Consider the following 24,693-nt stretch of genomic DNA (forward strand, 5'->3'; position numbering starts at 1 on the left):
AGGGTGTGCCGCGCCGAAGGAAGATCGGCAACTGTTTGTATTTTCTTTGCCACTTCTGCTCTAAGCTGCTCACTACTTTAATTCGAGAACTTATTCATTTTTGCACGTATTTTCAAACGGACAAAGCGGAAAATTCTCTTTTGCATTTCAAGATTTTCCGTGTAGCTAAAATCTCTTTAACTATGCTGTAGTAGACATGGCGGAGCATATTGAAAATGTCACGAATTGTAACACTTTGGTCATGTGACATACGAGGATTTGAATGAGTTGAAGTTCTACCTTACAGCTACCTCATCACGTGATCACGAGGTGCCTGAGGCGGTCCAGACGACTCAGCGTAGGTCCACAACCAAATGAACATGCATCGCGGCATCGGTCTTGCTGCTTTTGACAAAGAACAACTATCACAGCGTTTTGCAGAACTGTCTTCAGAGCTCTCAAAAACTCAGGTCGATAATCTACAATCACAACTAACACAATTCCGAACTGCCCTTTCGCACTTCGCAACGACGCACAGAGATTCAATTCGTAGCGATCCAGCGTTTCGTCATGCATTTCAGCAAATGTGCTCGTCGATTGGCGTGGACCCGCTCGCTGGACCAATGAAGGGTGGCTGGTGGGCAGAAATCCTTGGGATGGGTGATTGGCAGTACGAGCTGGGAGTTCAGATAGTGGACGTGTGCGTAAGCACAAGGGAGAGGAACGGGGGCGTGATAGAAATGGGGGAGCTTGTACGTATGGTCAGCAAGCTGCGTGGCGTCGAAAGTGGCGTCATTACAGAGGAAGATGTTATAAGAAGCATCAAGACACTTCAACCGCTCGGCGCTGGATACGAAGTGCTTGACGTTGGTGATGGAAAGAAGATGGTGAGAAGCGTGGTCAAGGAGCTAGATGCAGATCAGGCAGTAATTCTTGCGGAAGCACAAGTAGAAGGAGGATGGATTGTTGAAGCAATCCTGGAGAACCGTCGAGGATGGACGGGAGAACGTGCTCGAGCTGCTCTGGAGAACATGCTTCTTCGAGACGGCCTTTGTTGGCTGGATTCTCAAGATGAGCACTATGGGCAAGTCTATTGGATTCCGTCTGCCATGCGTTGGGACGAGTAATTCTGTTGCTCACCAAGGTGCGTGATTCGTGTCGCATCGTTATTTTCTCACAGTATTTGATATACAGTTGACGCGTATTATTGACAACTCATGGCGGTTATGTTATGCACGACAACCACTGTGCAAAGAGTGGCGTTTATGAACACGATTACCCTTTCCCGATTTCGGAATACGGGCGCGCCCATACAGCTCTAGAATGCTAACCTGTATAATTTGCAAAAGCTCCAATAATTGCTAGGCTGCATACCGGTTCGACTCTGTAGGCATTCCAGTTGACTATTTTCCCTCCCTAATAATTAACAAACCTAATAGTAGACGTTCCTCTTGGGCTCATTGTGCACTACGGGATCTTCGCCCCCCCCCTACCAGTAGGTATGGTACATTAATTATACCTTTCTGGCCATGCCACGGATGGTTTCTAGTATTCAACTGGTGCACTCAGAATTGGTGAGATAATGACGAATAAGATTACAGAGAAATACTTCAACATACAACGTACCTTTAATGAATCAAATGCGCCCGGTACACAGCTAACCTATCGTATGCTACGGACTCGGCTGACTCCAGTGCACACATCAATGGTGCCGATTCCTTTCTGGTACTTTCCTGAATTATACTGTTATCTGCTCTCAACTATTTGCCTATAGTGTTCACCCAACATCAGTGATTTTATGTCCGCTCAGGGGCCAGCCACCCTTTGCAAGATAGCTTGCAAGATATTCCTACTTGAGTGTGGACGATCACTTAGTCCCCTGCTTCCGTTGATGCGATGAGGCGCTTATGATTCAAGTTGCATCGCCTCTACAACCAACTATAACCTCGTGGTTCTATATTTATACCGATGCCATTATAGCCTCCGTTTTCAAATTAACTGCACCTGCGGAATCACAGCAACACCTGATAGCGGTCCAGAAGGTCGTAAATGTGTCACCCAGCTGAGCTCAGGGGCCATCGTGATTCAATAACCTTGGATGGATTAATGTTCATGTGCCTATACAGGTACTTGATAGCTCCAAGACGTCGCCGCAATGCGGTCCAACGAATCAAATTACAACAATAACATATTGTTGGATTGCAGTATGTTTTTTTAGCTGCGGAGGTATAATTAGATTCGACTCATCAGTTTGGCGGGTGTTCATTCTACACAGTAACAGGTGATCTGGCGCGGGGGGCAACAACTACTCACGCTCTTGAAAATTGCGGTAAGCCAACTTTTTACTCACAGAGCTCATTCAAATCTGACATTACTTACTGGGCAACTACTATGCAACGTGGCTGCGGCACCAAAGATCTCCGCTTATAAACAGATTCATCTCCATACCAGTCTTGAACTCGGCAACTGTCAAATTTATCGCTACAGTGCCTGGGGCAAAGTCTTGAAGATCTGTGGTCGTGGGTATTTTGACAACTCTGCCGAGGCTTGATGTAAATGTAAATGTTCTACTACCGGTATCGCTTGGCTAGTGATTGGATCCTATTGCATTATACAAGGCGGTCCGTCGTGTTCTGCATGCCCAAAATAGGTCTGAAGGCGGTAGGTGTAATTGACATGACAGCCTGGCTGCCTCTCGAACCATCAATGCTTGTTCAGGTGATCCGTTGCAACACCCCTGGCCAAGGACATCCACAAAACGTGCGGAAGGCATGAAAGCGCATTCAGGCACTCCGGTCAGTCGCCAAGTCCCTTTTGGATGGTACCCAGCTTCAGAGCTCGCATCGCTGACGGAGAGTGCCCTTGACAGGTAATCAAATTTTCCATTCTACAAGTCCGTAACGCATTCGAGTTGATCGATGGAAACCTATAGGTGGGAATCTGTTGGGACGTACCAGTACAGGGGATTACTACCTCATAGCTGATTATTTCGATCCACGAATCGGAAGATATGTAGACCAATTCTCTGATCCAGAGGGCGATACCAGGACCACTACTTAAGCTGAAGGATTCAATGTATTTCGCTCATCCTCCTCCTCCTATTGACTCGAGTTTCGAGTCATGTTCCAACTCTATGTACTCATATGCCTTCTGGCATGCCTCCAGGGTCGTGCCGTGACTATTGGCCCAGTTTCTGACCTTGTCATTGCCAATGGCATTGTATCCCCAGACGGGTTCACCAGATCGTCAGTGTTTGTTTAATTTTGACCTATTTGATTACTGAGTCTACTGCAGGGGGGTTCTTGCCGGTGGCACTCATCCCGGGCCCACTATTGTAGCTCAGAAGGTAGCATCTACTTTGCATGCGCAAACTCTTGGTTGACCTCACGTGTATTTAGGGGGATACGTTCAAGATCAACGTCACGAACCAATTGACTAACGATTCGATGTTAACGAGTACCAGTATCGTAAGTACCAGCCAATAAATGCATGTAGGAGCTTACGATGATGTCTGTTGCAAACAGCACTGGCATGGACTATTCCAACACCATAGCAACCAAATGGACGGCGTGTCATTTGTCACGCAATGTCCGATCGCTCCAGGACACTCTTTTTTGTATGACTTCAATGCTAGCGAACAAGTGGGAACGTACTGGTACCATTCTCATTATGGAGTGCGTGCTTCGATTTATTCATAATGTCAGCAGCTGATTTCAATTCAGGTCCAATACTGTGACGGTCTACGAGGACCGCTAATCATCTACAATCCCAACGACCCATATAGTTCATTGTACGATATCGATGACGGTGAGTGCGTTCGACAAAACGAAGTTGCGTTTCTGACATTTGAATGAAGAATCTAGCATCATCACATTGATGGACTGGTAAGAAAAGAAAATGCTGATGTATCTTTTTCTCTCATCGACTCGGCTTGCTTTGTAGGTATAACTTGCCATCACCTCTAGTACAGAGACAAGTAACTGCCGACTCGGTGCTTATCAACGGTGTCGGGCGTTATGATGGAGGGCCAAATGTGCCTTTCGCCGTCATCGACGTTCAGCCAGGAAAGCGATATCGTTTCCGACTGCTGAACATGGCGTGCAAGCCCAACTACATTTTCTCGATCGACAGCCATAATCTTACCATCATCGAAGTCGATGGCCAATACGTCGAGCCGCTCGTAGTGGACTCTATCCAGATCTACGCTGCGCAACGATACTCCTTCATTCTCGAGACAAACCAGCCTGTCGACAATTATTGGGTGCATGCCGATCCCGATGCGGGTACAAATGCCACAGCTATCTTTCGATATGCAGGCGCTCCCGACGCAGACCCCCAGAACATGACAAACTCGGACTGGGATGCTCTGAATGAGACTAGCCTACACCCCCTAACTCCGCCTTCGTCTCGTTTACTGCAGGAACCGGACGTCAAACTTGACCTTGTTCTTGGGAAAAATCTGTCCAATTTCAACTTCCTCATCAATAACGTCCAGTATACTTCTCCTAGTATCCCTGTCCTACTACAATTACTGAGCGGTGCTATGACGGCGGCGGATCTTGCGCCCAACGGCTCCGTATACACTCTGCCACGGAATAAGGTTATCGAACTTACGTTCAATCCCGATAATTCCCCTGGGGGTCCTGTGAGTCCATCTCAAAATGATATGTATGTCCTTGACTGACATGTCTTTACAGCATCCGTTCCATCTTCATGGGGTACGTCTTGCCGTGTCATCTACATAAATTCGATGGACTAATAATAATTTGGTTTGTAGCACAGTTTCGCTGTTATCAGAAGTGCTGGAAGTACCGCTTATAACTACGTCGACCCCGTCATGCGCGATACAGTGACCACTGGCAACACTGGTGATCGTGTGACTATCCGGTTCATCACCGACAACCCTGGGCCTTGGCTGTTGCATTGGTAAGTGTTATGTCCATGTCTTTTTAGCTGGTAATGACTTTTTGTCTTCGTGAAGCCATATCGATTGGCATCTATCCGCGTGAGTTGCTCCTTTCGCTGAGCCTGGACTCGAATTGATCATTGGATTCGTAGGGGACTAGCTATAGTATTCGCAGAGGCTCCTGAAGATGTGGCGGCTTCGCAGCCTTTCAATAGTAAGCACCGAGTACTATGAATTAGACCGGGTCTAACGATCAGCGTTAGATGCTTCGAGGCAGCTCTGTCCCATATACAATAGCATTCCTCAACAGAATTTCCCTCTCCCTCCCGTTGATTGATATTTTTGGTTTATGCCTCCGTTTGTTCCAAAGAACATCAAACAGGACATTTTCAAATACGATTTATGGATTCGTAATAGGTCGGACACGATAGATAGTAGATAGCCCTCATTCTTAATGCAGAAGTGATGTCCGAGCTGTGATCGACAACCATCCGTGCCGTTCGTCCGTATCATCAGCACATAATATGATTTAGCCACAAATACATGCACCCTGTATCTTGTGTTTCCACATGGAGAGAGCTTAATTAAGATGCGTTTCAAGCGCACCGGATAGAGGTACCAGAATAACATCATTTGCTTTTGATCGTCTATACTTGCAACTCTGAAAGGGAACGGCGCAGAGAGGCCGCAAAGGAAAGGGGTCGCGGGTTACTATGTCAAATTGAAGGTGTACACGGCACCTGAGGTGAGTTAACGTTCCTGTATAATGTACATATGCTGCGGTCCTCAGCTGGAGAAGGGTAGTGCTTATCTGATCGGCGAGGCGTAATCACTAAATATAGAAGCGGTCTTATTTAGTACGTGTGGGTGGTTCTGACGGTATGAGCAGTCTGCCACTCGGGGTAGTGGGGTAACATGCAAAAGGAAGACGAAGGCCTGAGCTAGAATGGGCCTGCTGTGTCGGATGGCGTGTTTGATCGTTAAGCATTGCGGCTATTCCTGCTGCGCTGAGAGTGGGAGTCGGCATTGGAATGTGAGTGCAGGAAACCAAAAATATGTTGTGCAACGATCCGTGACGCACAATACGGTACTATAGTCTACGCGTACGACCGGTCCAATTGCAAGTCTCTCGTTATCTCAATCAATGTTTCCTATTTGACACCCATAGATATCCAGTCTTGACGCGCGCGACGTGCTTTTAACATTCTGTTCGTTCTGTTCTACTTCGTGTGTTAAAACTGAGTGTCATTTGAGAGTAGGCCAGGACCACAAGTACTCCCGATAGTGTTGCCGCCGAAGTGAAGTGACTTCGAGGTAACTTCGCTTCGAAAACGTGAGAATTCGGTTGACTTCGTTGTTTCGAAGTCAGTTGAAGTGCACTTCGTCCAATTTCGAGAGAAGTTACTATGCATATAGATTGATTGTTATCATTGCACATCTGAGTAGCTTCTGGCTCCTCTCTGCCTCCCAGTTCTCGTTGCGCAGCTACAATACAGACACTTGCCAAACGAGCGCGAGAACAAAGACACAATTGCAAGACGTGTTGGACGCCGAAAATGTGTTCAAACTACCTCGATGGACCAGTCGCAGCCGAGTCAACAGAACCACCACTCGGATAATATGGACATCACAATGAGTGATGATTTTGACAGTCTGGTATGTCTGTCCAGTGAACACGTCGAACTATGCACTAATAATTATCATGTACCCATACCTCCCGACAATTTTCTACGTTGGCTCAAGCAGACCAAGCGCAGTGGGACAACGGATGAGTCCAATGCCTACTACGGAACATTGACATCAGATCAGCTTGGGGTAAGTCATCTACTCCGAGTTTTGTATGGTATGCGCTGACTAACTCTTATTCAATGCTCGATTTTTAGAAATACAACGAGGAAGCCAAAATTTTGGTATAATGTGTTTACTCGGTTGTCAATGATACTAATCACAAGTTTTTGCAGGCGTCTAATGATGCGTGGAATAAGAATGTCAACGAGGGCCAAATCTACTAGCCTGTCACGGTATCAGCCATCCCAACACTTGTGCTTCCTCAACGTGTCTCGATTCTGCTACCAGCGTCTGCTGCACCTTCGTTGCTGTGTTGTCTGACTATCTTCGATCTCCCCCGCTGTCTGCTCTCGACATGTTCATGTTTTCGATGCGCTCTGCTGTCTACTTCCTTTCTGCTTGGCTCTCAAATGTTCGCAATCCGCTCAGCTGTCTATTTCCTTTCGGCTCGGCTCTCAACGTGTTTTCAAGGTATACTCCACCTGTTTCGCTTCGATTTCCCTGTATTTCCAGCTGTTTTCGTACCAATTGTATTCCACTACCAAGCAATCAAAGCATATTTGATAGCTTTTAAGCACATTCTGGGAGGACAGCGCGAGTCTGCGTGAATATGCCTAGATGTGCACAATGTAAATTATAAAAGAAGCACCTCCGTCTTATAGAAAATATGCTGTCAGTCCGAATATCGAGCGAAATGCGCGAGTATGTGCGCTGTCTCTCAAACGCGCATCTCAACATAAGTATTCCACTGGGTTTGATTACTAATCTATTCTGCAGCTTGCCTGTGACTTCGCGAAGTACTTCGAAGTGTACTTCGAATCACTTCGTTGACAACGAACGCTCCATACTAGCTACTTTTGCAAGTCTCTAACCCGACTGCTACCTCATCACGTGATCAAGAGATCATTCTCGAGTAGGTCCACTTTTGAAAGCAACCAATTGAACATGCATCGCGGCGTCGGTCTTGCTGCTTTTGACAAAGAACAACTATCACAGCGTTTTGCAGAACTGTCTTCAGAGCTCTCAAAAACTCAGGTCGATAATCTACAATCACAACTAACACAATTCCGAACTGCCCTTTCGCACTTCGCAACGACGCACAGAGATTCAATTCGTAGCGATCCAGCGTTTCGTCATGCATTTCAGCAAATGTGCTCGTCGATTGGCGTGGACCCGCTCGCTGGACCAATGAAGGGTGGCTGGTGGGCAGAGATGCTTGGGATGGGTGATTGGCAGTATGAGCTGGGAGTTCAGATAGTGGACGTGTGCGTAAGCACAAGGGAGAGGAACGGGGGCGTGATAGAAATGGGGGAGCTTGTGCGTATGGTCAGCAAGCTGCGTGGCGTCGAGAGTGGTGTCATTACAGAGGAAGATGTTATAAGAAGCATCAAGACACTTCAACCGCTCGGCGCTGGATACGAAGTGCTTGACGTTGGTGGTGGAAAGAAGATGGTGAGAAGCGTGGTCAAGGAGCTAGATGCAGATCAGGCAGTAATTCTTGCGGAAGCACAAGTAGAAGGAGGATGGATTGTTGAAGCAATCCTGGAGAACCGTCGAGGATGGACGAGAGAACGTGCTCGAGCTGCTCTGGAGAACATGCTTCTTCGAGACGGCCTTTGTTGGCTTGATTCTCAAGATGAGCACTATGGGCAAGTCTATTGGATTCCGTCTGCGATGCGTTGGGACGAGTAATTCTGTTGCTCGCCAAGGTGCGTGAGTCGTGTCGCATCTATGTTAATGATACTCAGATTGACCTGAGGACAGGAAATTCAATTGCGATTGAGTCGGATAACCCCTTGATCAGAGGCTCGATCGTCGATATCCGTACTACCGCCTCCTACATTTCCGTCGAAAGGACGCGGAGTATATTCGGCGTAGAAGCATGCACTCGTGACTTTGAATCGTTTCACATGGTGTTGGATGACGTAGACTATCATTGCAACACGCGAAACGAAGACAAGACAGGGAAACATACATATCACGTCCTTCGCAATGATGGACTGGTTGAGAAACTTTCTCGCATAGTGACACTTTCGTTTTTCTGCCATTATCCATGGGTACTGACTCTCCTGTAACCCTGATCATGTGGCGTTGTTCAGAGTATATGGGGTTTGGTGGGCTCTTCTGAGCAGCATGGCTTTCGCATATAGTTTGTTGTCATTTTTTCATTGACAATAGAGTTTCTGATCTGTTGCGCCAGGTATTACGTTCATGTATATCAACCCGGCAACCTTTAACCGAGCGTCCGAGGGCGCGACAGACAGACTTGCACAAATGCTTGTTTCTATCTTGGTGTTGGATTAGCTGCCGTCCACTCCGCATTCTTAATAACCATCGAATTTTACAAAACAGTACAGACTTACAGGAAATCTGGTTATCGTTTGATGAAAGGTATTGTCTGTGTACGGGCGTCAGTGTTAATCTCGCTCCATGTAAAACGGCTAATTAAAATCACAGCTCACGGATGGATTTGATCAATACTTTGTTTGGGTGGGAACGTAGAAGTTGATTGTCCCATATATCGAACATAGGCTCCCAGCATCGAAGTTGCGGGGTCAATTTGGTTGACCTCTTTTGGTGGTTCAAATGCTTCCAAACTCGGGATCTGCACACAAAGCATACTAGCGTGAGCCACTTCAAGTATCTGTAACGGTACACTAATCTCCATTATTCCCCACAAATACCACGCCCTGGGACTTGTCCCTGGATTGTACTTAAGCCAGAGTGACAAATTTGAGTTTTGGTGTACAACAATTATGACCCTCGAAATCGCTGACGAAGAGACACCTCTGCTGCATGCCAATGACTATGTGGAACCCCAACAGAAGCCAGTAATTACAGGCAAGACGCCTCTCCCGTGGAGCCAATTTTCTATCATACTGTCGCTTCAAGTCCTAGAACCAATGACTTCGCAAGTCATCTCGCCATTTGCCCCACAGGTCGGTACTTGCTGTATTGCACTCAAACAATTGATGATGGAAAGGACGTCCAGCTGATACGAAGCATTGGAGTAACCAATGGTGAAGAAGCTCAGTGTTGCAATTTACGTTGGCGTACTGGTACGCAGTTGTCACTACTTGATGGAATAGTTTTCTGATGAATGTTTTATACATATAGCAGTCACTCTTCTTTGCAACTGAGGCATTGACTACTTTTCACTGGAGTCGTCTGTCTGATCGTGTTGGCCGTAAACCAATTTTATTGATTGGTCTCACGGGCATCTCCATTTCCATGTTCTCTTTTGGACTCTCGAGAACTTTTTGGAGTGTCGTCTTGAGGTATGCATTATCTATTGTTAGCAATTAATCCTGTATTGAACGACATAAGCCGTTGTCTGTGTGGTGCGCTCAATGGTAATGTGGTAGTGATGAAGAGCATGATCGCCGATATCACGGACTCCACGAACATGTCTCAGGCGTATGCGTATATTCCTTTTGCTTGGCAAGCTGGCATCGCTCTGGGGTAATCATTTTTTTCTGTCATTCAATTTTTGGTTGACTGAAAGTTTGAATTTGCAGGCCTCTCATCGGTGGACTTCTTGCAAGTCCGACGGTTCAGTATCCGGAACTATTTGGAAGATTTAAACTCCTAAAGACGTATCCTTATTTCCTTCCTTGTGGCGTGATAGGAACACTAGCGCTTGTATGGTGGTGCGTTACGTTCTTTTTTCTCAGCGAGGTTTGTCAATCCCCAAGCACTTGAATTGAAAACTTACCGTGTCCCAGAGCACACAACCTAGCACTAGTTTTGCTCGGATTCTCGGATTGTACAAGGGCGAAAGAAGTACTTTGCGGACCATGCCATCAGATTCTGGCCTTCGATCAAAAACGAAGCCCTTGCCGTTCCGCGATTTGCTAGTGACGCGGGTGGTTATCGCAACCTGCGCTTATGCTGCTACTGCCCTGATTGAAATCTCGTTCCGTGCTGTCCAACCAGTATTTTATGCTACGCCCATTGAAATGGGTGGCCTCGGGCTGGATGCCCCAGCCATTGGCATCATTCTGGCTATGCTTGGTATTCTGAACGGAGTGCTTCAATTGTTATTCTTTGTGCGCTTGCATGACTGACTAGGAGGACGAAATCTGTATATCTTCTCTGTCTTCAGTTGCTTCCCAATGCTTGCGCTGTTTCCGGCCATCAGCTTCGCAGCTAAAGCACAGGGACTGAGCTATTTTGTTTACCTCCTGGTAGGCCTGCAGCTCCTCGCCTTCGTAATCTCATATTCTGCATTTGGTACGCATGACGGTCAGTCAAACTGGGCTGAATATTTACTTTGTGTTCCTTGTACAGGTGTCGTATTCATGTACATCAATGCATCTGCACCCAACCGAGCATCCATTGGCGCAACAAATGGGCTCGCGCAAACTGTGGTGTCTGTCATACGAGCTGTTGGACCGGCGGTGGCGAACTCTGCTTATTCGCTGAGTATCGAGAAGCAACTCCTTGGTGGAAATATGGTGTATTGGTTAATGGCTGGAATGGTTTGTATTGCGATCGGTGTCGGATCTGCCCTCCCAAAGCGCTTGTGGTGCGAGTAGATATATCATCGATGATGTACTACTGGTCTAGTAACATCTTCGTCACAAAAGAATATGTATAGGGGTCCAGTGATCTGCGCTGGTGGTTCCAAGACAACGAGCGATGTAGTCACTGGGATGATCCGGTTGTTCCGCATCTGAGGGCTGAGCTCCCTGTAGTGGCGTATGCGTAGATACGGTCTGACTACACACTGAATATTCAATGACAGGGGTTTGCAGCGTGGGCAATAGGACATGTGTAGTGGCTGTGAGCGAAGGTGCGGCATGCTGGCATCAAAATTGCTACGATCCGCATTGTGTGCTCACTGCTGTGTTCTCAGCGCTCAGCTATCGCAACCGCGACGATGCACTGTCTTTTGGACCTTCCAAGCGAAATCCTATGTCACATATCCAAGAATCTAGAAAATGAAGAGCTTCTAGTGTTCTGCAACGTCTCAAAGCAGCTTCATTTTGCTGCACTCACCGTCTACTTTGATCGGTTCACTGGCGTCAATGCCCCTACGAACGCACCTGCCAGTATCTGCCAACCAACTATAGCTGCACTACGCGGGCTTTTGTTGGCACTCTGGGTGAAGAAATGTGATTCCGTCTGCTGTACTGTCACCAATTATACCCAACTCAAGTTTCTTACGCGTTTCATCGCAAAGTTGGAGCCGTTCCGCAACCTCCACCTACGCTTCGGGCGTGGCATGGAGCCATACTCAAGACATGTCATATTTGGACTTATAGATCTAATGATTGTCATCAAGAAACAGGGATGCGAAGATATGCTCATAACTGGGGGGCACACAGACAGAGCATGGGTTCCAGGAGTAATAGATCTGACCCGTGCTTTGCGCTTGGAAGGCGTAGTCAGTACCGTGGATGTAAGTTTATTGTCTTATCTACTACTTCTATCTACTTATGACCATGCAGACTGTTGCCAGATTTTGCAGGAAAATATTTCGCCGTTACAAACGCGACGAGAATTATTGGATCACAATAACGCCGTCCCTCACTACATTGAAGACAGTCAACCTTTCGACAGACTACTTCTTCGCGCCATTCATGAGCACGTGGACCATCCGGACACTCAATGATTCTTCCATCACTTCGTTAACACTTGACCTTCGCTTTCGCAATGCGCCAAAGTGGACCCATATCCTGTCAATGCTCCGCCTTCGCCACCTTCGGGAATTTGTTATTTCCTCCAATTCATTGTCGCTTCAATGTTTGACGCAGTTTCTGCGCCGTCATAACGGGCTCACCTCACTGACTACGAAAGGCCTCTCCTTGGAGGACAGTGAGACACAGAACAAGTCGGTCCTCAACCTCAATGCCCTCCCTAAACTGAGGACACTCGTGGGATTACCGAATGACATCGGGCACATCCTCCGTCTTCAGCCTAGCTTCAAAGTCCTGAAACATATAGACATCAGTGGTCCTGATGCAGATGGTTACATCACATCTTTGAACGACTGTCTCGACGCGATGGTAGCCAGAGACAAAGTTTACGTGACCTCAATAGCAATCAAGACCGAACACATGTCTTGGCTGCTGTCACAAAGCAGCGCAGATTCAGAGAGGGTGATGCCCCCCATTGCGTCCCTCACGATTATTTGGAAGGGCCAAAATGAAGAGTTGCCCTCGCCTAGTTTCACCGCCGCATTAGCTGGGTGGGTAGCATTGTTCCCGAAGCTGGAACATATCCACTGGGGAGTAAAGCGCGATCTCGAAGGATCGCAAGCTGAAAGAAACATCGCCATTGCTATCATCAACCGTTGCCCTCGTCTCAAGACCTTGGAATTGCTGAGAGATCCTCCTGTCCGTAAGAGGCAACCTCCTCCAGTTGACGTGTGGCTTAGGGACGGTACGTGTCTCCCTCTTGTTAAACTCCCAATCTTACGTATGAACTATGAAGATTCCTTGTCAATTAAACAATTGGCATGGTCTCAGGACACTCAGCATAGTGAGCAAATAGTGTTATTACAATTGAGACTGAACTGAATCAGTTTGTATGCAAGGTGTTGCCTCTTGCTCTTGTCGTGATAAAGCGAAGATAGCCGATAATATCCATGTAGACCAAGTGTGTGCCAGATACTGATCATTAATAGCGCCGTGCGTAACAGCTTAGATAGCGAGTACCGTACATCCTAACCACAAGCTAACCACTTCCTGTTAACCCTGGCGGGAAACCCGAAAAATCTATTTGGTCTTGGACTGCCTGCCCAGCAAGGGTATATGATATACGTAGCCGTAGCCGTATATTGGACTTTTGTATAAAAATCAATCAGAAAATGATTTCAACATGAAGAAAGAAGGGATACATACACCAGGCGGCCCCATCACACGCATTTGTTGAGTTTCCGTAGCACCTGGCTGAACATCGGAATTCGACATGGGAAGCATCTGCAGTTGTTGTGACTGTACAACAGCTCAGTAGGATGTCACCAACTTGTTGGATCTTAATCCTTACCTTGGGAACAGCAGCCTGGAAGTTAAGCCCGGTAGCAGCGTTGGAACCGGAAACTTGGAAGCGGGCCATGATGTTGACGACACCTGGTCGCGCAGCAGAGGTTTGAGGTGTAAGGGTAATCTTGAGCTCCTGCTTATCATAGGCGGTATAAGAGGTCAACCGTGGCGCAGGTGGGTGCTGTTGTTGCGGAGAAGGTCGGGGAGGTGCCTGGCTCTGTGATTGCGGAGAGAAGGTGGTAAAAGCGGATGCGGCAGGGGAAGGAGCAGGAGCAGGCGACGCTGGGGAAGGGGAAGAGTCAAACAAACCGAGAATATCTTGGACACTGCTTTTCTGGGGTTGCGGTGAAACAGAGGGTGTGCGACCGTGCGTCGGAGACGAAGCAGCAGGACTGCTACCGAAGATCTCTGCAAGGAGGTCGTGATTGTTGTGCGTTGCCTGGCCATTGACAACAGGCGTCGGCGGTGCCACCTCATCACCAAGAAGATCGGCGTCCTTCCCACTTTGCGTGGACCCAACGGGTTTATTTTCACTGACTGGGAAAATGTCAGAACATCGTCAAATCAGATTCAAGAGTCTACACACCAACGCCCATTACAGTAGCTTTGAGCTCTGGAGGTGGCATCCGTTCTAGGACACCAATCCTTAGATCGCCCAAGGTGAACAAACTTGCGAATTCAACGGCACGTTGTTGCAGTTCCAACTCTGGGCTAGTGGTGTACTTGGCGAGAACCTCGGCAATTCGCTGTTGTTGTGGCAAACTTGTCGTCGGTCTGGAGGCCAACTTGGTGATACTTGCCATGAGGAATTGACGAGTAAGGGAGTTTGCGTAGGGCGAGTCGAGGGTGGTAAGTAGGAGATCCAAAAGATCCTTGTCGGTAATCTAAAAGAAGCAAGTCGTAAATTCTCAATTCCAGGCACAGAGTTTATGACTGACCTGTTTGGGCTGATCCTCGTCCACGACGCCGCCATCGAAGAGCACATCACCATATTCACCGATTACCCACAAAGCAGCCAATGTTAGTGACTCTTGTGAGATGTCATCCTGGAGGGCAGTATAGAGCTTAGACGATGTGTATGCTTGAAGCTCCGGGGTATGAGCGACAAGACGGATGAAAGCAGATAGGATCTCCTCGCGGACAAAGTTTCCGGCCTAACATGAACTTGAGTGAATAGATACCTTTGACATTGAGAACCCACTCACCAATTTGAGCACCCTAAGTACAGTGTCGATGTGCCACCGTTTGTTTGGAGCGAATCGCTCTGCGGCGAGTGATATCTGCGTTGTCATGCCAAGCTTGAACTCGTCGTCCGCAACCTCAAGGAAAGCAAGCAGTTCGCGAATGAGGATCCGCACGTTCTGCTCATTGATGAGCGCATATGACAATTCGAGAGCACGCCGCCGAATGGATATATCGCCATCCCGCAGGCAGTCTAGAATGATATTTCTGTGTCGCTGAACCGCATTGGTGTCCATTCCGACCACTTTATTCAAAGTGTTCAAGGCGACATAACTGAGCGAAGTAAGCGAGTATACTTTCAGAACGTAATTTTAACCGACCGAATGTTATTGTCACGGTTACCCAAGAACTTGCCAAGAATATTAATAGCCATGACGCGCAGACCAGAATCCGCTTCGATCTCAAGGATCGTCAGGACAGTTTCATATAATATCGAATTGCCGACGTTCTTGGTCGAATCAGTGTTAGTTGCAACCTGCGCCAAGATATCATTCATGGTCTCGCTAGCACGTGCATCGCCTTTGCCAAGTAAACGAAGCAATCGCAAGACTTTGACCTGCAAGAATGGATCTGTGATACCAGAGACATCGTGCTCGGGGCTGTATCCAGTGGTGACCAAGGCTTTCAAGTTACGAACAAGTAGCGGCACAGCCTGCGAGCACGTGAATAATCAATGATAACAAGGTTGCTAGCACGAGCGAAAGCGCTTACATTTCGGAATTCGTTCAGACAATTCTCGTCGATCTGACACATTTCGGTTGTAAGGGTTATGGCTGTAAGTAGCACGCCGTGGTTTCGATCAGTGAGAAGATTCTTGGCTTTCGAGATAAAGTGATCGGCAAGGTCAGGAACCTTCTTGATGACGCGAAGAGCACATAGAGCAGCCTGAAGTACATTCGAGTCTTGAACGCGATGTGGATAGAGAGTGTGCGCACCTTTTTGCGAATATAAGTGTTACTTGAGCCCAAAAGCTTCCCTATCTCATTTGCCAAATCTCGCGACATTTCCTCCGAAGCTATGTTTGCGAATGTGCAGAGTCCTAAACCAACGACATACATATTTGAGTGGTTCATGTCACTGCAAGAGTAAATTCAAAAACTAGCAGATCATAACATATGACACATACTTCTTCAACGAGTTGGTGACGAGGGTCAGGACTTCTTGATTCTCGTCCAAAAGTAACATGATACCCAAATATCCGAGGCGTTTATCCGTGAATCGGGGGCTCGCGACCAGTTTCAGACATTCTATCTGACCGAAATGGGCGGGCGACCCCAGCATGTGGATGTATAGTAGTTTTGCAATATTGTTGTGTCGCGCATACACATCTTCCTCTCTGAACGAGGCCCGGATGGCGGCTGATTCCTGCTGGATGAGGGCCCGCTCGTCTGCAACGGTCTGCAAGGGTTTAAGGTGACTTCAAGACCGTGAATTTGAAAGATCTACCTTGCAGGCCCTTATTCCTTTGATCAGGGCTGTCTGGATGCTTCAGTCAAAAGTTCCAAGCCATGCTTCAGAACCACTCACCCTTGAGATTATGGTACACCATGGCTGCGCGTTCAAAGCGAAGTCAGACTCATCAATATTGGACATGTGGCGTGACTTTGTGACTGTGACGTGACTCCACAGGACAATTGCTTCGAAAACGCCATTTCAACTTTCTTTGACATAAGATTCAAATATCAGCGCTTCGGCAGTACTGCTCTAAGCTAGCTATGTATCTTTTAAGTCGTAATGTGGGATCACTACTCGATTCTATTCGCGACTCGGTTCATTCTGGACAGCTTGGAAAGTGCATCACAAACCAACATACGTCGGATAAGTGGTGATGACCTCTTGGACATACACACTAACCCGACGCACCTTGTTTGCGTCCAGCATACCTTAGTATATATCTGCGAAATCACAGCTATGTGAGCTCCAGAAATAAAGTATGAATAGTCACCAGGTACATGCATGGAGAGCTTGAAGATTTGACCAGAGTGGTTTCATTAAAAAAATCAGGTTTTCGATGAAGCACTCAGACAAAGGAAAACGTACAACAACAACCGTGGATCTCTCTCGAGTGTTGAACCTGAGTTCAGCAAGCGAGGCTGGGAGTGAACTTGCCACCTTAGCTGCCTGGTACAAATGTAACAAATGAGTTGAACGACAGGAACTTGATGGAAGGAAAGTCAAACCATATTCTGATCATTGCTGAAAGCGCTCCTTACTTTGATGAGAATCGATCGTCGGTCGAAGCCAGCCCGTGACCTCAGTGGGTTTCGATGGTGAAACATCCTTTGGTCAAGTTGCATGACGCTATGTTCCAGTCTGAATTGAATTCGGAAGGCGTAGCTGGTGAAAGAGACAGCCATGTGCCAACGATATGGACGACTTCAAGCCGACCGGCGACGCCAGAATTCGGTTCGATGAATAGATAGTCATTTACCACATGAATAAACTTGGTGATAGATGAATACGTAGGCCGGGTTTCTTGGAAACATCAGATGAACGAGATCGTCAAAAGAGTGTCTCGAAAAGTGGAGATCGACTAGGAGATCGACACAGACTAGTCCGTAGCCTAGACAGCAGAATCGGATAGGTGCTATCGAAGAAATGACGGACGAAGAACAGTCGCAGGGCACATTGAAGAGTGAGGCGCTACTCTCGCCAATCTCGCGAGAGCAAGTCCAGGTCGTCCACGCAAGTCGCATCCTGAGTATTGATTACCTCGTACCAAGTTCGTAGAATAGAGTAATTCCATCGAACACCACAGAGGGAGTGTCACAGTATTGGTGCTCAGAACAGAAATCGTAATTGAAACATCCAAATTCCGTGTCCATTGGAAATCGCGCCTCGTAGAATAGAGATGAGTCAATGACCACAAAGCTGCCCATCAGAGGAGGAATGCTCAGACAAATTAAATTGCAGTCTTCGGTCGTGTGATATCGGGAAAAGTCGGACGGAAAGGACGATAAAGAGCATATCGTGTGATGGTGCCAATCCAGAATCCAGGTAATAGCATCGTTAGAAGGATCGTTGGACAAAAGCAAGTGCATCGGGTTCGGTCCATAGTAAACTGTCGGCCGAGTGAGTACTATCCAAAGCCAAAGCGATACTTGAGAAGAGGACAAGATAGAAAGAAATGCCGGGATCGTCAAAATAGGGTCCCGACAAACGGAGTTCGACTATGAGATCGACATGCATAGGTTTTGCGGGATAGTCCAGTGGATATAGAGCGAGATGATCCTCGTAGTCCAAGTCGCATGGTCAAGACTTGTTAGATCGCACCAAGTTCATTAATGTTTGGTTTCGTCCTATCGAGTACGACAAAAGTATATGAAGTTGGAGCAAGTGGCAATAGAGAGAAAAGAGGGTGTGTCAAATGGTGGCCAAACGACGGCCCTATATATGTGACCTTCAACCGTGTTCAACGGCAATTGTGAGACATCCGAATTCGTGATGCAATCTATGATGTAGAATGAGGTCATTTCAATATTGACCGGTTGACTCACTCGTGAGACGCATTCTATGAGGAATGAGGCCTGAGGACGAGCTCACTCGCTCGAGTACATATATGAGGTTGACCCAAAACATGACAAATGCATTGTCTCAGACGACGTCAGACGGGTCGGAGCGGGTAATATTTTAATGAGCGCTGAGCGGCCCTGACTCAGCTTCACTCCGCGTACGGCGCAGCTGCGGTGCACTAGCTAGTGTATTCATTGTCACGAAATATAGACTCAATCTAATGACCAGTCCCTAGCCATTGACTGCCACTCGTACTTAGCTCTCGAGGGGACAGTGACGTGGATCTTTCAAGGGCCCATCACACGCTTTAACAGTGAGGGAAATGGATAGTCATTATAATGATATTGTAGAAAACAGTCGTGTTTCGTTATCTGCCTGTTCCCCCTTCCTTGCTTATGCACAGGATGGCCACGGCTGACCGAGGAGTGACAACTCCACATTGACGATATCAGTTCGACTGTAAAGCATCTTGATCAGTACTGTTAACGATCTTTCAAGTAATCAAACATACGAAAAATTTCTGATGAATCTGTGCCCCAGCAATCTCAATCGATTCGATTTCCTCAGCCGTCAACCGCGGAACGTTGGCTGTATCGAGATACTCTCTCATCCTATCCGCCTTGCTCGAAGTACTGATAGATGTTAAGTAAGCCAATGGCAGCACACCTAAACAAATGATACTTACGTCACGACCAAAATGCCATACTGCTCCAACCACTTGTTGAGCACATGTCCAGCTGACACGGGCTTTCCTCGAGTAGACTCAAGACGTGCCCGGATTTTCTCAATTACGGGATCCAAGGGTCCTCCTGGTGCGCGGAAGAGTGGTGAAAGGCCACCGAAAGAGGACGTAACGATGTTGTGTTGTTTATGGAGCGCGATCACAGGTTGTAAGGACTTCCACACATACGGGTGAATCTCAACCTTTTAGGGGCAGTGTCAAAAATAATACTAACACTGATGTGATTTGGCTCACCTGGTTGACCGAAGGCGGGAACTCAGCGCCCTCTAAGATCTCTTCTAAGTGCTCAACTTCGAAGTTCGACACTCCAATAGACTTCGATAGTCCTTCCCTCTTGCAGTCCTCCATCGACTTCCACACCTCCTTTAATCGGCCCTCATGGTCACCGGGCACGTGCACGAGGTACAGATCCACGTACTCTACACCCAACTTCTTCAGTGATACTTGCAATGCGCTCTTGGCAGTCTGGTCAGGCTGCAGACGATGGAGCTTAGTGGTGATGAAGAGCGCAGAGCGCGGCATGCCAGACGCCTTGATGCCGGCGCCCAAGCTTTCTTCATTCTCGTACATCTGGGCACCATCGAGGTGCGTGAAACCGTTGGCAATGGCAGTCTTGACAGTGTTCTGTGCATCTTGCTGGAACAGGGCCGTGCCGGTGCCAAATGCGATCCAGGGGACTTGATTGCCGTCGTTAAGGGTGAGTGTGGAAATCGACATGTTGTCTGGGTGAATCGAAGGTAAAGTCAACGAGGAGATCTTGGAGGTGATAGCACTTATACCTTCAGAGGGGCGCCGTATTATCTACACATGATCTAGACTCCACATGCTAGCTTGACTGAAGGGTCACCAGGCCACATATCTCCTATCCGATGCTTTGATTACCAAGGAGCGGACTGCCGCCATGTCAGCCTGATACACATAACTATCTTTATACTTGCAATAAGATATATATTTCCGCGATTTGCCTTGGACTGATAAGAAGGCTGCGAGAGAGATAATAAGATAATACGCAGGAAGAGACCACGGTAGGGCTACTGTTTGGCTGGTCGGTATTGGACACTTCTTCGGTGACCGACGGTGTATAATAGGTGAGAAGAGAGATGTCATTCGTGTAGCACGTCTACTTGTCAGTTGGGTCACAACTCGAGAACCAGTCCATATCGAACGCCAAAAGATATGGAAACAAATAGTTGACAGGATCGGTACAGCATAAGCATCTTGTAGAAGGAAACAAGGTCCAACGATTCCATTGATAGCAATCGGTCGGCCAGGTGATCCAAAGCTATACTCGGAAAAGGGCGGAACAAAATTGGAGCTCTAAGCTTTAAGGGTACCGCGGAGGGTCTTCAAATTCAAAGGTGATCGAATTCCATGGGGCTAAGAATCCAACTCCGGTCACAAGTCTAGACCCAATTGCAAGGAATGAAATTCGTCACGATTTTTTCGGAAAAAATTACTAGCTGAGCGCATCAGCGACGGAATTCAACATGATTCAATGTGATTCCTAACAGAACGTCGCCTTTGAACGTTTGAACTTCCAAGTACATGTAGGGAAGACGTGAAATGCAAATTGAAACATTGCGAGTGTCTATTGGAAATTGCACTGATCGCCGAAGAGATACCATCATTTTCGCATCCGAGAGGAATGTTCGGATCAAATTTGTAAGATGAAATGTTCAACCGAGTAATATCCATAGAATGACTTGGATGCTAAGGACAAATCCATCATCAACATTGAAACAGATATGACAAAGGCATACGAGGAGACATGTTCGGAAGCTAGAATGAGTTCAAGATAAACGGTAACCTGCTCGCCAAGTGAGTGTCCAAAGCGATACTTGAGGGGCAGAACGATCGAAGTCGGAAGGGACCGCAAGAGGCTTTGGAAGTGGTCGGTGTGCACTGTTCATCGTGGCACTGGGAAACAAGATCGTCAAAAGGGATCCACGTGTTTGTTAGGCGAGAGAATCCAATCAATTCCAAGTATTATGAGGGATCCAAGACGTCGTGAATGCCCACAGGAATGAGACAGACCTCACGCTCAAATTCCAGTAAAATCTAAAGCGTGTCAAAGCGAAAAGTCAGTGTGAACCATCTCTGCAGCGTGGACCTCTGAGCCGTAAGTGTGAGACATCCGAATTCCACTTGTGTGATTCCTGCAAGTCATTTCAGTGTCGGCTGGGGCACTCTGCAAGGGATCAAGCTTAGCTTAAGCTTGAGTAAAGCTCACAGAAGACTATAGTAAGTTCACGGTTAACATTGGTCCAGACCCTGCAGAAGAATCTAATTGTGTGCAAGCTGAGATCGCGTGAGTGGATGATGAAAAATGCACAAGAGCGTTGATTTGAAACTCCGCCCTTGGTAACTGTTAATCACTTTCACTCCTCCTATAGTCTTGCCTGGCCATATCTTTTGTATTTTTTTTTCTAAACCGCCATGGCGGATGTTGAACAACCTGCGAAACCTGTTTCACCCATATCCAACCTGTTACAGAAAATTGGCTTGACCCGCGACGACTTGAGCCGTCATAGCGACCAAATGCGCCAATTTTTGACTACTCAAGACGCGAAGTCTCTTCGCGTTTTTTCTGCAGAATCTGCAGATGCACAACAGAGTATTGCTTCTGTACTTGGCAAATCTCGCTCCTGCTCCCATTCCAGCTCAAATTCACGTCAAAACGCGTCTGCTGCCTCTCAAACTCCTCCTCCTCCTTCCACGCCTGTCAAATCTGAGCCCGTAGAGCCCGCTATCCCGCTCCGTCATATGGACAGCATGGAAATGATCCTCGAGAGAAGGAGCCGAAAAATAAAGCGTGATAAGCGAGGAAAGAAGGACAAGGACCGCAATGCACCTTCTCCATCCCCTGCAAGCACAGCTTTCAGCCTTGACGCGTTCATGCAATCACGCGATTTACGACGCGTCCCATCTTTGGATCAATCTGATTCATCTACCAACATAGCTTCATTGGTGTGTACTATCTAAATAGTGCGCCACTTTCGATGTTGCTGTCACTTACGTACACTGCTGCATTCAAGGACAACATCGAGGATGAACTCCCTCCTCCCGTCACTCCTCAGCACCACAAGTATTATAGAGACTATGATACCATAGAGCATCCATCACGTCTCAAAAGGGTATGTTCAAATTCCAATTTTTGACAATTACAATGAGTACAAATTTGTTTCAAGGGTTCTTACACCCCCCGAGACCAGTCACCAACTCCCACGCGTCACCGTTCTTGTTCAAGCTTTGATCAACTACATACATCAAGTGTTGCAGACACTTCCAATGCGAACTTTATCACCCCCCGCCGCAACGCCTATTACAAGTCCCCTCTACCTTCCTCCTCCCCACCTCAATCTTCTCCCTTCGCGACGCCCTCTAAACCTATTGTCAACCTTGTGTCATCGCCTGGTCCCATGGGTCCCCTCCCAGACGAAGATGATTACGAAAATCTTCCATATACCCTTCCCCCCGGTCCATATTCTACGAGAAAGCCAGATCTCTCCTATGCGGCTCTTATCGGCCAAGCAATACTTTCTTCGCCAGAGCATCGGCTCACCCTACAGGAACTTTATGATTGGATTACGATCGTGTACCCGTATTACAACCGAAGCGAAATGACGTGGATGAACTCTATTCGTCATGTCCTCAGCACAACAGTGTGCTTCCGTAAGGTTCCCCGTGATCGCAGTATTGGGCGCACACTCTGGGCAATTTGGGACTGCGATCTTGAGTGTTTCGCTGATGGCGGTTTCAGGAAAGAGTTTTGCGCGGAAATTAAGGAGGCCAACAAGAAGACTGCTCCGAAGAAGCGCGCAGCGGAAGAATCAGCGCCTGGTCGCAAAACGAAACGACAGAAGAAAAGCGCTGCACCTGCACCTGCAGAACCGCGGACAAGCTCGCCTGTACGAGAAACGTCACCTGCATTTGCAAGTTCCGCTCTGCCAACCCTTGTATCGTACTCGCAACTCCTCCCTCTTTTTCCTCCTCATAGTTCTGCGCATCATCAACCTTACTACCAAAACTGTGTACAGCTGCCTGCCGATGTCATTTTTCCTCCCTTGCCACCATCATCGAGTTATGCTCGCGCTAGTTCATCGTCATTGCTTCCTTCATCTGGAGTCAATAGCTCTGATGCGGCGCAGACGTCGCCGATTCCTCCTTCCTCACTACCCGCCCTCACGCCGAGTAAAAGTTCTTCTAGTCCCCAGTTGTCCTCTGAGGACCACCTCTTTTTTAACCTCGATGGCGGTATGAGCCCTCGTATCGAGTCAACCCCTCCGCTAGAGTCTGGAATTACTCTACTAGATACTGATAGACGCAACTCGAAGGCAAGGTTACCGCCTCCCAAAACGCCTCCGAAGGTACGCACATTCCTCTTGTCTGTGTTTTGCTTAATTATCGACTGCGTTTGTGCAGAAATCCGTTGGATTACCTCCCGTGCCGGTATCTCCTACTCTCGACCGCCGTGGAAAATCCAAGAAAGCCAAGCCGCTTGCTAAAGATTGTCTTCCGCCCATGTTACCAACATCTACATCACACCGACCTATAACACCCCCTCCCCGTCCTTCAACGCCTCCTCGCAGGGGTGGCAGTAGTACTGTACAACTCTCACCTATTCGCACGCCCTTATCTCATAAAGGCCTCCACATGAGTCCCTCCGCAAGCCTCGCACATTATAAATTCAATCTGGACCCACCCCCCTCTGCCACCTTCCGCCCGGATGATGGGATTAACCCTGCTGTATTTGATACCGAGAATATCCGCACACCGTCGCGCAAGCGCGGCACGCATGGACATGGACATCATCATAAAGATACCTCGATCTTGTTCCCGCCTGTGACGCCCAAGAAGCTGGTCTTTCCTACGCACAGTTCCTCTGCAGAGTCGCCTTTCCGCACACCTGGATCAAAGTCTATATTTGATCCACATGATCCAGGGGCGATCCTCGATGAGGAGCTGGCGCGACTTGGGGCGAAAGGGATGCATGAGAGCCCGATTGGATTATTTGAAGGACGACGCGGTCTGTTGTACGAGAGCCCGAATATGCCGAGTCCGGGGAAATGGGCTCGGTGGTTCTGAGATGTGTTATGTTGTTTGATTTCGTTCTGTGAGCTCGATCTTGTTTTCATGATTACGAGTGTACTGTGTCTGGACGATTTGATGTCGTTTCATTCTACTTGTGTATCTTATCGTTTCACTTTGGCAACTTGCTGTTAGGTTATTAGGTTCTTGTCATTATTGTTGTGTTATTTGTTGTCTCTCTGCTCAAGTACCTTGCGAAGAGTTGCCCATCTGTTGCCAGCTAGTAGAATACATATGACGAACAGAAAATGAGTGTACCATATGAAACTGGGGTACAAACTCACCCTCACTTTTGCATCCGTGGTCAGGCACGCGGAAGTAATACATATCTTCCAGTCCCGAGGATCGAGGCCCAAGGCAGCGAGACTATTTTTCCAAAAACTGGTACTCACCGCAGTTTGATATATCATATATGCAGCACACTATAGTGTGATCAGTCGTCAAGG

General features: G+C 47.6%; 8 protein-coding genes across 8 annotated transcripts; 6 read left to right on the forward strand and 2 right to left on the reverse strand.

Moving 5' to 3' along the window:
- Window positions 1-292: 292 nt before the first annotated feature.
- On the forward strand, window positions 293-1,564 carry F5147DRAFT_610978 (EAP30/Vps36 family-domain-containing protein). The gene is made up of 3 exons (XM_041432430.1): window positions 293-1,123; window positions 1,174-1,365; window positions 1,419-1,564. The coding sequence occupies exon 1, from the start codon at window positions 354-356 to the stop codon at window positions 1,104-1,106; it is 753 nt and encodes a 250-aa protein (XP_041294263.1). The 5' UTR covers window positions 293-353; the 3' UTR covers window positions 1,107-1,123; window positions 1,174-1,365; window positions 1,419-1,564.
- Window positions 1,565-2,668: 1,104 nt separating this feature from the next.
- Window positions 2,669-5,222, forward strand: F5147DRAFT_634254 (laccase; the record flags this gene model as incomplete). Its single annotated transcript, XM_041432861.1, has 13 exons — window positions 2,669-2,848; window positions 2,912-3,224; window positions 3,274-3,325; window positions 3,378-3,446; window positions 3,504-3,653; window positions 3,702-3,786; window positions 3,836-3,863; window positions 3,922-4,624; window positions 4,677-4,697; window positions 4,757-4,905; window positions 4,961-4,984; window positions 5,038-5,099; window positions 5,149-5,222. The coding sequence occupies exons 2-13, from the start codon at window positions 3,100-3,102 to the stop codon at window positions 5,220-5,222; spliced, it is 1,542 nt and encodes a 513-aa protein (XP_041294264.1). The 5' UTR covers window positions 2,669-2,848; window positions 2,912-3,099.
- Window positions 5,223-7,371: 2,149 nt separating this feature from the next.
- On the forward strand, window positions 7,372-8,460 carry F5147DRAFT_132214 (EAP30/Vps36 family-domain-containing protein). The gene is made up of 2 exons (XM_041428195.1): window positions 7,372-8,382; window positions 8,438-8,460. Exon 1 carries the CDS (start codon window positions 7,619-7,621, stop codon window positions 8,363-8,365), a length of 747 nt encoding a protein of 248 aa, XP_041294265.1. The 5' UTR covers window positions 7,372-7,618; the 3' UTR covers window positions 8,366-8,382; window positions 8,438-8,460.
- Window positions 8,461-9,429: 969 nt separating this feature from the next.
- F5147DRAFT_745210 (major facilitator superfamily domain-containing protein) lies at window positions 9,430-11,211 on the forward strand (the record flags this gene model as incomplete). The annotated part of the gene is given in 9 exon segments (XM_041439733.1): window positions 9,430-9,612; window positions 9,666-9,683; window positions 9,703-9,732; window positions 9,791-9,951; window positions 10,001-10,135; window positions 10,192-10,351; window positions 10,399-10,712; window positions 10,779-10,906; window positions 10,964-11,211. 9 exon segments carry the CDS (start codon window positions 9,430-9,432, stop codon window positions 11,209-11,211), a joined length of 1,377 nt encoding a protein of 458 aa, XP_041294266.1.
- A 227-nt stretch (window positions 11,212-11,438) lies between these two features.
- Window positions 11,439-13,498, forward strand: F5147DRAFT_132222 (uncharacterized protein). The gene is made up of 4 exons (XM_041428196.1): window positions 11,439-12,077; window positions 12,127-13,060; window positions 13,112-13,159; window positions 13,215-13,498. The coding sequence occupies exons 1-4, from the start codon at window positions 11,556-11,558 to the stop codon at window positions 13,292-13,294; spliced, it is 1,584 nt and encodes a 527-aa protein (XP_041294267.1). The 5' UTR covers window positions 11,439-11,555; the 3' UTR covers window positions 13,295-13,498.
- Window positions 13,355-16,453, reverse strand: F5147DRAFT_574430 (adaptin N terminal region-domain-containing protein; the record flags this gene model as incomplete). The annotated part of the gene is made up of 12 exons (XM_041431223.1): window positions 13,355-13,462; window positions 13,522-13,614; window positions 13,667-14,199; window positions 14,249-14,546; window positions 14,601-14,816; window positions 14,868-15,177; window positions 15,225-15,556; window positions 15,616-15,789; window positions 15,840-15,981; window positions 16,031-16,302; window positions 16,351-16,379; window positions 16,432-16,453. The coding sequence occupies 12 exons, from the start codon at window positions 16,451-16,453 to the stop codon at window positions 13,355-13,357; spliced, it is 2,529 nt and encodes an 842-aa protein (XP_041294268.1).
- Window positions 16,454-18,730: 2,277 nt separating this feature from the next.
- Window positions 18,731-20,263, reverse strand: F5147DRAFT_689623 (NADP-dependent oxidoreductase domain-containing protein). Its single transcript, XM_041436981.1, has 5 exons — window positions 20,195-20,263; window positions 19,394-20,142; window positions 19,103-19,341; window positions 18,929-19,049; window positions 18,731-18,874 (listed from the first exon to the last, which is right to left on the reverse strand). The coding sequence occupies exons 2-5, from the start codon at window positions 19,874-19,876 to the stop codon at window positions 18,866-18,868; spliced, it is 852 nt and encodes a 283-aa protein (XP_041294269.1). The 5' UTR covers window positions 19,877-20,142; window positions 20,195-20,263; the 3' UTR covers window positions 18,731-18,865.
- Window positions 20,264-21,535: 1,272 nt separating this feature from the next.
- On the forward strand, window positions 21,536-24,328 carry F5147DRAFT_132256 (uncharacterized protein). Its single transcript, XM_041428197.1, has 4 exons — window positions 21,536-22,126; window positions 22,195-22,293; window positions 22,348-23,526; window positions 23,582-24,328. The coding sequence occupies exons 1-4, from the start codon at window positions 21,596-21,598 to the stop codon at window positions 24,242-24,244; spliced, it is 2,472 nt and encodes an 823-aa protein (XP_041294270.1). The 5' UTR covers window positions 21,536-21,595; the 3' UTR covers window positions 24,245-24,328.
- Window positions 24,329-24,693: the final 365 nt, after the last annotated feature.

This window comes from Suillus discolor (genome assembly GCF_016758755.1).
Source record: "Suillus discolor strain FC423 chromosome Unknown F5147scaffold_20, whole genome shotgun sequence".
Taxonomy (NCBI): domain Eukaryota; kingdom Fungi; phylum Basidiomycota; class Agaricomycetes; order Boletales; family Suillaceae; genus Suillus; species Suillus discolor.

What these genes read in the sequence shown, in the direction of transcription:
- F5147DRAFT_132256 (XM_041428197.1), top strand. Translation starts at nt 21,596, where the DNA reads ATGGCGGATGTTGAACAACCTGCGAAACCTGTTTCACCCATATCCAAC. An exon ending in CTACCAACATAGCTTCATTG is followed by an intron (nt 22,127 to 22,194) that starts GTGTGTACTATC and finishes GCTGCATTCAAG; the next exon opens with GACAACATCGAGGATGAACT. An exon ending in CTCCCAAAACGCCTCCGAAG is followed by an intron (nt 23,527 to 23,581) that starts GTACGCACATTC and finishes GCGTTTGTGCAG; the next exon opens with AAATCCGTTGGATTACCTCC.
- F5147DRAFT_132222 (XM_041428196.1), top strand. Translation starts at nt 11,556, where the DNA reads ATGCACTGTCTTTTGGACCTTCCAAGCGAAATCCTATGTCACATATCC. An exon ending in GCGTAGTCAGTACCGTGGAT is followed by an intron (nt 12,078 to 12,126) that starts GTAAGTTTATTG and finishes ATGACCATGCAG; the next exon opens with ACTGTTGCCAGATTTTGCAG. An exon ending in TGACGTGTGGCTTAGGGACG is followed by an intron (nt 13,061 to 13,111) that starts GTACGTGTCTCC and finishes TGAACTATGAAG; the next exon opens with ATTCCTTGTCAATTAAACAA.
- F5147DRAFT_689623 (XM_041436981.1), bottom strand. Translation starts at nt 19,876, where the DNA reads ATGTCGATTTCCACACTCACCCTTAACGACGGCAATCAAGTCCCCTGG. An exon ending in TCCCGCCTTCGGTCAACCAG is followed by an intron (nt 19,342 to 19,393) that starts GTGAGCCAAATC and finishes TGCCCCTAAAAG; the next exon opens with GTTGAGATTCACCCGTATGT. An exon ending in TATGGCATTTTGGTCGTGAC is followed by an intron (nt 19,050 to 19,102) that starts GTAAGTATCATT and finishes AACATCTATCAG; the next exon opens with TACTTCGAGCAAGGCGGATA.
- F5147DRAFT_132214 (XM_041428195.1), top strand. Translation starts at nt 7,619, where the DNA reads ATGCATCGCGGCGTCGGTCTTGCTGCTTTTGACAAAGAACAACTATCA.
- F5147DRAFT_610978 (XM_041432430.1), top strand. Translation starts at nt 354, where the DNA reads ATGAACATGCATCGCGGCATCGGTCTTGCTGCTTTTGACAAAGAACAA.